The sequence below is a fragment of the Capra hircus genome, chromosome 11 (assembly GCF_001704415.2).
Source record: "Capra hircus breed San Clemente chromosome 11, ASM170441v1, whole genome shotgun sequence".
In the NCBI taxonomy this organism is placed as follows: Eukaryota; Metazoa; Chordata; class Mammalia; order Artiodactyla; family Bovidae; genus Capra; species Capra hircus.
Genome location: NC_030818.1, coordinates 66,947,987 through 66,959,711, shown reverse-complemented (window position 1 = coordinate 66,959,711; position 11,725 = coordinate 66,947,987). Strand labels below are relative to the sequence as shown.

Sequence of the window (11,725 nt, the reverse complement as noted above, 5' to 3'; positions counted from 1 at the left end):
CTGATAGTTAAAAAAAAATTGCTATAAAAATTTGCATTTCAAGAGGGGGAAGAATTAGAAGATGGCAATAAACCATAGGGAACCTAGAGGAAAAAAGGAGAGATGCTGTAGTTATCTTATTAGAGGAAATGTAGGAAAATGTAACTCAGAAACTAAGACTATTTGAGGGCATCAAATACATAGACGCAGACCTCTGAACCAAGGCGTGCCCTGAACAGGTCAGAGAGACACCAACCCCAATATCTCAGCAGAAAAAGCAACCCTGGCGGGTTGTCTGCAGAACTACCCTGATGGCTGCATGCTGCTCCCGCCACTAATTAGGGTTGAAAACTGGGATGTCTTTGACTGTCTTTCCCTACAGCAGACACAGAATCTGTTCCACCATTGTTTTCCAGACCAAGGCATTTGGCGCTTTTCACCTTTGTTTGCAAGCTTTTACTTGAACCTTTTGATGGTCATTTGATTTAACCATAAAAATGAATTGGGCAGAGATTGTGGTCTTCTTAGTAACTCGTCACACAGGTGAAGGACCTGAGCACCACACCCAGCTGCAAACTGTCACCTGCCTTCTCCTGATTGTGGACTCCCTGGGGACAGGCTGGCCTGGCCTAGCTAAACTGCCTCTGCCCAAACTAGGGGAAACCTGGTTAAATGGCCTGATTATTTTCTTGTTTCATAAGAGTCAGACTGCCTGGATTCAAATCCTGGCTCTATCACTTTGTTGCTTTGTGACTTCTGGCAACTTATCGAACCTTAGTGACCCATATAGGCCATGGGGATAATAGTAGGGTTATTATAGGAAGCACATTTGGTGATATATGCAAAGCACTTAGTACAACGCCTCTTCGTAGGAAAGCACCTAATAAATTTTAGTTGCTGTCATAATGAAGCACTTGCCCTATTTTCCCAAAGCCATTTTAGCCAGATCAAATCTGTACGAAAAAGGCTATTGCCCATGAAGTTTATACTTTCCCGTTTCTGATAATGTCAGCTTCCAACGATTTATGTAAGATCGTTCATATGTATTAACTTAACTTGGAAATGTTGGCTATTTTGTCTTTCTTCAGAAAAGCTTATGTGAGGATGAAACCCCATCACTTGCATTAATACGTATCACCATTGATGTGTGTCCTGTAGATTCCTAATGTCTATTTTATGCATGTGTGAAACCAAACCACGTAAAAGCAGAATTTAGGCATTCCTGCCAAAAGGAAGTGAATTAAAAGGAGAAGCAGAGCCTTTTCGAGGAGAAAATTGTCCTATCTCTCAGCCAGTGTCAGAATGTGGAAATGTTTACAAAATGCTCATTAAAAGAAAAAAGGATTGCAAGATAGAAACAAAATCTGGTGAGCAGTTTACACTAGGGAGATAAGAAAGGCTAGGCCCCTATGGGGGATTTGTTATCCAATTACTGCAACCTGATTTTTTGGTTGAGGGGGAGAGGAAGAGTGGTAAGGGGGAGGGGGAGAGAGGGGAAGTTTCCAAACTTGTCTCCAGTGACACGAGACATTTATGTTCCGCGAGATAAAACTGCCACTTAGAGCCCCAGGAGCGCTAAACCTTCCTGGGCTGGCCTAGGGGCTGGAGCAGAGTCATGGGTTCCGTGGTCCTGCAGCTGTGCACTCTCTCCTGCCTGCTGCTTCACGCGGTTTCTGGCAACCCTATCATGAGTCTGGAGCAGTCGCCCCTGGAAGAAGACATGCCCCTCTTCGATGATGTCTTCTCAGAGCAAGATGGTGTAGACTTCAACACACTGCTACAGAGCATGAAGAATGAGTTTCTCAAGACATTGAACCTGTCTGACATCCCCATGCAGGACTCGGCCAAGGTTGACCCACCAGAGTACATGCTGGAGCTCTACAACAAATTCGCGACAGATCGCACCTCCATGCCATCCGCCAACATCATCAGGAGTTTCAAGAATGAGGGTAAGTGGAGATTTTACTGATTAAATTTGGCTTGAGTTTTCAGAAGTGGTGGGTAAATTTACAATGCATGGAAATAATACAGCTAAGAGTAAAGATATCTATAGAGGGGTATGTGTACACAGATATTCCAAAGCAATGCACATTTTGGTCTATACTATTTTTATGGTCATTTTCCAGATAGTACTAAAAGGTATTAAAGAATAGCTTTTTAATCCAGTGCCATAAAGTGTCTACCATTTCACTATCATAATTGGCTCTTTGCAAAATTTCAATTTTGACAGCAGGCAATAAAAAATATTAATGTTGGTCTACCACTACACCTTTGTCATTTTCCAGTTAGGCCTCAGTCCCATTTGGCTTTTAATTGACTCCAGGTTTGTGAACTTCTACTTCAAATGAAAAGGTTGAAAAAAAGACAAAATACAGAGTTGTGATTTGTGTTTCACTCAAACTTTGACTGAGTTTTCATTTTGTGACTTGATGTAAAAAATATTCAAACAGGATGGAAACTTACATTTTAGAGATTCTCCCTAAATTTTTGTTTTGTTTGATGTGTCATGCAGATTCTTGAGGGCTCAGTGGTAAAGAATCTGCCTGGAATGCAGGCAATGTGGGTTCAGTCCCTGGGTGGGGAAGATGCCCTGGAGGAGGGCACAGCAACCCACTCCAGTATTCCTATCTGGAGAACCCCATGGACAGAGGAGCCTGGCGGGCTGCAATCCATAGTGTTGCAAAGAGTCAGACACGACTGAAGCGACGGAGCATGCATGCGTGTGTATCCTTGAAGCACCGGTTACAGTTTCCAGGAAATGTGCATGCCCAATTAATGATTCAGCTTATTCTGTGTCTTTATGAAGAACAATGCACAAACTTTAAATATCATGGAAAAAGTGTGTTTTCTCCCTCCAGATCTTGATTCAGTACAAAATCTAATGACCTAGAAAGTTAATCCTTTGTTTAATATGGTGCAAGTAATCAAAAAAAAAATTTTTTTTCTAGAATCTGTGGTAAAAGCTGTGGGTCCAAAAAGAGTGATTCTCTCATATTTATCAATTATTCTTGTATAGTCATTAACCAGGTACAAAAGGCAGTTTAGGTAGATGTTGGCCAAATGTTCTTGAAAGTGAACAGGTAGTAGCAAAACAGGTAGTGGCTCAGAATTTGGATTTTTGAGACAGAGTTGACTTAATAGCTGTGGATATTTAGTTTAACTTCTCTGAATCCCAATTTTTCCTCATCTGTAAATTGAGACTAATATACCTACATAGCGGGCTTCCCAAATGGCACTAGTGGTAAAGAACCTGCCTGCCAGGGCAGGAGACTTAAGAGACATGGGTTCAATCCCTGTGTCAGGAAGATCTCCTAGAGGAGAGTAGGGCAATCCACTCCAGTGTTCTTACCCGGAGAACCCCATGGACAGAGGAGCTGGTGAGCTACAATCCACAGGGTGGCAAAGAGTCCGACACAACTGAAGTGACTTAGCAGACACACATACATACATATAACACATTGAGCAATTTCACAAAGAGGTCACGAGTAAGAAAGTACACAATTGCTATGAAGTTTTGAACGTCAGTTATTGCTAATGAATTCCTCAGATTTCAGGCATTGGAGGAAGTATTGAATAGGTATTGCTCAGTCCTGGGGAAACTATTTGGTTTAAAAATGTAGGCGGCTGCCAGTTTCAAATATTTAGTAACACTGGAAATGTGACTTCATAACATTCAGCAACATGACGACAATGACAAGTTGAAACTACAGATTCTCTTTGGGTCAGTCTGATTTGAAAATAAACAACCTCCTTCCCTATGAAGGCTTCCTAATGTTTCTGATTACTGATCCCTGGGCAGCTGGCTCAGAATGTGGGTGGGAAAATGTTCGCATCCCTGGGGAAAAAAGTTTTTTTAGTTCTCACTTCTGTGGAGGATTTGGATAATCTAGGTCAGGAAGTTCGATGGCACCCCACTCCAGTACTCTTGCCTGGAAAATCCCATGGATGGAGGAGCCTGGTGGGCTGCAGTCCATGGGGTCGCCAAGAGTCTGACACGACTGAGCGACTTCACTTTCACTTTTCACTCTCATGCATTGGAGAAGGAAATGGCAACCCACTCCAGTGTTCTTGCCTGGAGAATCCCAGGGACGGGGGCGCTTGGTGGGCTGCCCGTCTCTGGGGTCGCACAGAGTCGGAATGACTGAAGTGACTTAGCAGCAGCAGGAGCAGGTCAGGAAGTGAAGTTTTCAGAGCTCCTTATTACTGAAGATCAGCGAGGGTGGGAGCAAACCTCTCCGTGAACGCCCCTGCTGCCTGCACCTCTGTCAGTCCTTGGGTGAAAACGCACAGCCCACGGTCATGAATCCCGCAAATCCCGCACTGCACTCACCCTGTTGGCTGTTATTGTCTTTCTTCGATTTTTTTGCGTTTGCACAGCGCGACTCCCTAGGAGACAAAGCCCAACAAAACAAAATAAAATTTCCTCCACATCTGACTATCAGGGAAAAACAAGAGCCTCTTCCAAGGTGGAAAAACAGGACGTTATTTCCTACCACTGCTTTGAACTCATCTTGGAGAAGTCAGTTCTCTGCATTGAGGCTTGATTTCTTCCAGAATCAGATGAACAGAAGAGCAATACAAGCATTATAGAATCACTGTAAGAGCTAGATAAAACAGTTTGCAAAGCACCTGGCACAGGAAATTGGCTCAACAAACCTTAGTTCCCTCGCCTGAAATATAACACCATTATTATTACTATACTTGCACAAGCCCAGTGAACTTCTTTTTTATACCAGCTCTATTGAAGCATAATTGACATACAGTAAACTTCATATATTTAAAGTGTATAATTTAACCGGTTTTGACTTATGTAAACCTCCATCGGGACCACCACCACCATCCAGATAGTGTGACCATACGCATCATCAGTGAAAGTTCGTTCCTTTGTGCTTCTCTGTAAACACTTCCTCCCACAACAGTGAGCTTTTATTGTGTGCATTTTTTAAATGGATGGAACACTAGTTTATTTCCCTATTTTTGGTTTTCTCATGTTTCCTGTCCAAGGGGAGTAAAGCTTCTTCCATTCATATGGTGGGGGTCGGGGAGAGGCGTACAACTACCAAATTGCTTGATATATTAAGGACACACATCGTGCCCGTAATCAGTTCGGTTTGGTGTCCAGAATCATCAACTCATCAATATTTTTTAAAGTGCTATCTCCATCACAGTAGATTAGGGGCATAGCAGGGAATTTAAATTGTGGTGCCTGACAGTAGGATGTCAATCTATTAATAGTTGGGAGGATCCACTTATAAAGACAACTGAGAAACAAGGACACGGGTAGCAAGGTCAAAGGAGAGATAGACAGAGTAAGTACTCAAGTTACCCAGAAGGGAGTGGGCTTCCAGATAGGGAGGTGAGGAAAGGAGGGTCCCGGAGGGAGGGGTCACAGCTAGATAGGTGGAGAAGAGGGAGTAGACCTTTTCAAGGGTCAGAAGAACATATCTAAAGGTGCAATAGACAGTAAAGCAAAGAAATGTTTGGGCAAGTAGTGAAGATATCACTCTGCTTTAAATAAGAAACTTTTAAGAGATTTGTTTAATTTTTCAATCAATATTAATTGATAAATTGCATTACTCCATGCTGCTGGCAAAGAATGGGAGCTATGACTGGGTCAACAGATTAAGACCTGATTACAGTCTAGTTTTGAGAGCCATGCTAGAGAGTCTAAATTCATTCTATTCACCTAGTTCTCACTGGTGGTGTATAAGAATATTTGGGGTGGTACCCAGAGGAAGCTGTAAATCATTATATATTTTTGTTAATGTGGATTGAAAAAAAAATCCACATAACTATCATCTTTAACCTCTCATTTCAAGAATAGAGCTGCTTAGGACAAGTCTAAAAGTTAGTATGAAAACAATCAAATCAAATTAAATATTAAAAAATACAATCTGGCGTAGGGACCGAACAGAAATCATGAACCAGATATACAATTGGGAAAATGTTGCCAAAGATAATGGAGATCCCCTCAGATGATGATTCTGAGCCTCTTTGGCATCGTTGAACACTTTGATTGAAGACAGATGCCTTTAGGGATTCATCATAGACAGGTTCTACCTGGGGCAAACTACTTCCCTGGTGGCTCAGATGGTAAAGAGTCTGCCTGCAATGTGGGAGACTGGGGTTCGATTCCTGAATCGGGAAGATCCCTTGGAGAAGGAAATGGTAACCCACTCCAATATTCTTGCCTGGAAAATCCCATGGACAGAGGAGCCTGGGGGGCTACCGTCCATGGGATCGCGAAGAGTTGGACATGATTGAGCGACTAACACACAAGTGTACAAGTGTACAAGATTTGGACACCTATAAAATTTGCATATAGGGAGTCAACATGATAATATCTGGAGGTGTGCTTCTAAGACTAAGGGACCTTCAAAGTTTTATTTCATAAACATTCTGAATGTTTCCTATGTGCACAAAATCAAGGGCAAAATTAAGGCAACCAATTCACCCTCAAGGTTCATTTTCCCCCATCCCTCCTTACAAAGGACCGCACACTCCAGATTCAACTGTGGTGACCCCCTTAGTGTTATGGCTATCTTGTTGAACTTGTTAGGCTTTGGTGTCTAGAGCAGGGGTCAGCAACTTTTTTCCTGTAAAGGGCCAGATAAGTAAATATTTTAAGTTTTGTGGGCCATATGATCTCTGTTGAGACTAACTCTGCCATTGTAGTGCAACAGTAGCCACAAACATAAGGCAGAAATGAATAGTATAGTATAGTATAGTGAAAGTCACTCAGTTGTGTCCGACTCCTTGCAACCCCTAGGATTATACAGTCCATGGAATTCTCCAGGCCTAGAATACTGGAGTGGGTAGCCTTTTCCTTCTCCAGGGAATCTTCCCAATCCAGGGATTGAACTCAGGTCTCCTGCATTGCAGGTGGATTCTGTATCATCTATCAGGGTGAACTTTATGTCCAAAACCAGGTGGTGCAGGACTCCCCTTGTGGTCCAGTGGTTAAGAATCCACCCTTCAATGCAGGAGCTGGGGGTTCAGTCCCTGGTCAGGGAACTAAGATCCCATACGCCTGCAGCCAAGTTTAAAAAACAAACAGGTGACAGGGCCGATTTGGTCCATGAGCTAGGTTTACAAACCCCTGGTCTAAATGGATGTTTTTCTGGAAGGTCCTGACTATGTGAAGGACTCCATCCATGAGTACAAACATGAAAAGCCATGACAACCTCATCTCTGAAAAGTTTCAAGCAAAGAACAACCACCTTACAGTTCCTTTGATAACTCCTCACTGGTTAGGAAAGTTTGCCTGCACAATCTCCAAGGACCCTCCCAGTTTTGTAATTCTGATAAGTTATGGGAACCAGGCTGGGTGCATCTTCTCTCTTTCATTAGGGGTCCAGTTTCCATTTTATTCTTGGCAGCTTAAGGTGGTCTAGCATTCAATGCTTGACCTTCAGTACTTTCTCTTGGAGAACGCCAACACTATGTTTGTTTCCACTGATTTTCCTTCATTCTCTCTGCATGGAGAGAATGGACAGGCACTCTTATTGCATAAATAAGCATCTGTTTTTCTCTGATAGATGCTGCAAATCTGATTTCTGTTTTGTGTTTTCCAGATCTGTTTTCCCAACCAGCCAGTTTTAACAGACTCCGAAAATACCCTCTCCTCTTCAATGTATCCATCCCTCACCATGAAGACATCATCATGGCTGAGCTCAGGTTGTACACCCTGGTGCAAAGAGACCGCCTTATATATGAAGGAGTGGACCGGAAAATCACCATTTTTGAAGTACTTGAGAGCAAAGAAGACCACGAAGGGGAAAGAAGCATGCTGGTCTTAGTGTCAGGGGAGATCTATGGAACCAACAGTGAGTGGGAGACTTTTGATGTCACTGATGCCATCAGGCATTGGCAAAAGTCAGGCTCATCCACCCACCAGCTGGAGGTCCACATTGAGAGCAAACACGAAACAGAGGACACACTTGGCAGGGGACAACTGGAAATAGATACTAGTGCCCGGAATAAGCATGAACCTTTGCTTGTCGTGTTTTCTGATGACCAAAGCAGTGAGAAGGAGCGGAAAGAGGAACTGGATGAAATGATCGCTCACGAGCAATTCCCAGAGATGGACAACCTGGATTTGGACGGTTATTCCAACGGACCTGGGGAAGAGGCTTTGCTGCAGATGAGGTCAAATATCATCTATGACTCCACTGCCCGCATCAGAAGGAATGCAAAGGGAAACTACTGCAAGAGGACCCCGCTCTACATCGACTTCAAGGAGATTGGCTGGGACTCTTGGATCATCGCTCCACCTGGATATGAAGCCTATGAATGTCGTGGTGTTTGCAACTACCCCCTGGCAGAGCATCTCACCCCTACAAAGCATGCGATTATCCAGGCCTTGGTCCACCTCAAGAATTCCCAGAAGGCTTCCAAAGCCTGCTGTGTGCCCACCAAGCTCGAGCCCATCTCCATCCTCTATTTAGATAAGGGCGTCGTTACCTACAAGTTTAAATACGAGGGCATGGCTGTCTCTGAATGTGGCTGTAGATAGGAGAGGAATCCTGTGGCTTATTTAATAACTGTAAATGTGTATATTTTGTGTTCCTATTTAATGAGATTATTTAATAAGGGTGTACAGATCATAGAGGCTTGCTGCCTTAGGGAATATTTCAGGTGGGTTTGTTGTAGGAAATCCATGTTTTATTCTGCAGTCAAGTCCCTTCCAATCTATTTTTCTTTGGACTTACCATGTCCTGGCAATGCCATCTCTAACAGCAAGGAGCAAGCCCACACTACTTGCCTTCTATGTCAATTCAAAAGGAACACCGCTAAGCAGAAATACAGTGTCAAGAGAGGTAGATATTTGTGTATGTATATGTGTACATAGATAAGCTTATCAACCCTTTTGGGTCTACAGAGGCAGATTCTACTCACATGCACCATCAAACGTGTATATATTAAAAGCCAGTGGGAAGGTCTCGGTCACCTCTTCTCTGAGTAGGATTTACATTAAGATAAATTGCACCAGGAATTTAACCATCCTAGGAGCTATTCCATCTCTTCAATACTCTTGGAACTCTAGATGCAGCTTTGGTGAGTTGAATTTCTGTCATTACTCAGAGCAGCAAAGCCTGGTAAAGAGGCTGTACATTTGAGGGGAGGGGATGTTTGATGCAGAAACCAAAGGGCTTCAAGGGGCAGTGGCCTTAAGGGACAATAGCAAGGAGGAGCCCCTGGGAGACTAGTGTGCTTTCGAAGGTGGTGCCTTGTCAAGAAAGGAAAGCAGGGGACTTCGTCTGTTCCTGAGGTGATAGAAAATTCAAGGCCTTATGTGTTGGCCTTTATGGCTACAGAGGGTGTGGGAGGTGGGAAAGGCTCCTAGGGGAGGAGGGACAAAGAATAGAGATGTCCCAGGACTGTTTGTAACAGTATAAGCAGGTCTAATTGGATAGTTAAATATTTTGGACAAAATGAAATTATCAAAGACCAAGAGAAGGAAATATCAAAAGGGATCTGTTTGTTGGACTCTTCACTTCTTACTCTTTTCTTCACTTTTTCTCCTTTGCCTCTGAACTTCTGCTCTTGCTTTTTCCCACATTTTCACTTCCGTCTCCCTTTCTGCCCCTGCACTTTGTGAACTTCTTCCATTCCTGTGTCCCGTGTCTTCACTGGCTTTCGCTGTCCCTGCTGTGAGCTCAAAGAGGACACCTAAAAAGCATTTGCTCTTAGGATAGAAGGAGTTAGTGCTTTATGTCGAGATTTCCCCCTGATATTTTATTTAGTTGAATTGCTAATATATAAGAATTTTGTTCATGAAGAATACTAAAGTGTAAGAAAAAGTGAACCAGAGTCAAAATGAATACACTTAAACAAATGAGGTAGTGAACAGACACACAACAAATGACTCGAAAGCCAAGCTGGAATTTGGAAATCAGCTATGGTAGAAACCTGGTGCCTTCCCTTCCTTCTCCCGCTGCAGTCTTTCTGTTTTGCCAGGATGAAGGGGCTGGGAAGTTGCTTCTGATGGGAATGGTCTGGGAGGTCTGCCCAGTAGTTGGCCAGTTGGAAGGATACTTGAGACTCTGACTTTGGTCTCAGGGCTCCTCGTGCAGGACCACAGGTGCTGTGTAGGCAGAACCATGGCAGAATTGTTCCAGCACCTCCAGGCAGACGACAGGGATGGTCCAAGCTAGAACTGGAAATGTGGTTCCCCCACCCTCACCCAACCGAATTCTTCTTTAAGAAGTTTTGCACTTTTTTTTTTTAAACCCTGGGAAGCCATCAGCCTTCCTTTGACAAGACTCTGGGTTCATAAAACTCATCTTGCACTAGAAAATAGAGGCAAGGGAAGCTATTTTGAAGGACATTTTGCCAAATTTGGACCTCAGCTCTGCACGTCCATTGTCTGCTGGTGTCCAGAGGGTGAGTCCTGGAGAATTCATTGGCCCTGGAAAAATGGAGTTTTGGCCAGCAGTGGGTATATGGTGACTGACAATTTGAGACAGCTAGGCAACTCAGAATTATTCAGTGATGGAATGTCTCCTACCTAAAATGGTGTGCGTGTGTGTGTGTGTGTGTGTGTGTGTGTGTGTGTGTGTGTGTAACTGGCTTTATATAGCCAAGCTTAGTACCCTCTGTGAGAAGGGGTCCATCCTTTCCATTCATGGTACACATCATTTACTCATATACTCTATAGTACTTCTAAAGGATACTGTAATAGACATATGGTAAAACCTTGGTTGAACAGGATTGTTCTAGTTAGATAAAAACCAACCAAGATTTTCTTTATATGTAAAATACATAGGAGTCATATGCTAGTGAATGCTTTATAACCAGCAGTGGTAAGGATGGGAGTGGTGGGAGGGAATAGCTCTGATTTGTGGGTTTGGGTGGTATAAATATCCCCCCCTCCACCACCATGGCCTATTTCAAGCCACCAGTGTATTGTCAGTTGGCTCACAAAATTCCCATAAACGTAACGGCAGGTTCTCAGGAGTCACACATGCCAGCTCTGGTACCCTCCGCTGTTAGCATATAGATAATAAAACACTGATGGTGTGAGGTGCCAGACTCTGCTTTTTTCATCCCCTCTGCTGGCTTTGCCGGGTTCCTAGAGAAGTGTGTCATGAGCCCTCCTAATCACTCTTCCATTAAAGAGATGTGAAAATCTAAGCTGTAGGCAATCAGGCTGCATATGCCAGGTATTTCTGTTTTTACTGCAGTCCAGATGTAAACATGCGTTTCTAAGATTTTCTTCTTCCCTACAGAAAGAGAGTGCAGAAAGCCGTTTACTGCTTATTCGAATGTTTTTTTTCCTTTTCTTTCTTCTCATCAAAAAATGAAGAGACACTGACCATAGATAGCGGAGCCCTGCCATCTCCCCTTAGACCTCCTGAAGCATGTTTGCAACCTCTCTACATCACTGCATTGATGCAGAGCCAGGAAGTTGTCAGACCCTTAGGAAAGTAGAATTCCCTACTGTCTTTTCTGTCATAGACCTTTGCTATGTCCCACGCGTCTTTTTTTATACTTTTATGGCAGAATTATCATCATAGAAGTTGATAAACCTAAATGACTTTCGAGGAGAAAGATAGCAGAGGGACTTTGGCAGCCAACAACCCAAATATTCATGTAAAAGTTTCTAGGCTTCCTACTATTTATTGATGGATATATTTATTTTTGTAATATAGTGTAGAATACCAAATATTTTATTTTTATGTTTGTGATTCTCTCTTGAATAAAAGAGTCTTCTGTGCTTTTTCAAACAGTATCTTCCCCTAAA

General features: G+C 43.1%; 1 protein-coding gene across 1 annotated transcript; it reads left to right on the top strand.

Annotated features, from left to right (window-relative positions):
* BMP10 (bone morphogenetic protein 10) lies at positions 1,436-10,526 on the top strand. Its single transcript, XM_005686827.3, has 2 exons — positions 1,436-1,928; positions 7,554-10,526. Exons 1-2 carry the CDS (start codon positions 1,595-1,597, stop codon positions 8,492-8,494), a joined length of 1,275 nt encoding a protein of 424 aa, XP_005686884.1. The 5' UTR covers positions 1,436-1,594; the 3' UTR covers positions 8,495-10,526.

What these genes read in the sequence shown, in the direction of transcription:
- BMP10 (XM_005686827.3), top strand. Translation starts at nt 1,595, where the DNA reads ATGGGTTCCGTGGTCCTGCAGCTGTGCACTCTCTCCTGCCTGCTGCTT. An exon ending in CAGGAGTTTCAAGAATGAGG is followed by an intron (nt 1,929 to 7,553) that starts GTAAGTGGAGAT and finishes TGTGTTTTCCAG; the next exon opens with ATCTGTTTTCCCAACCAGCC.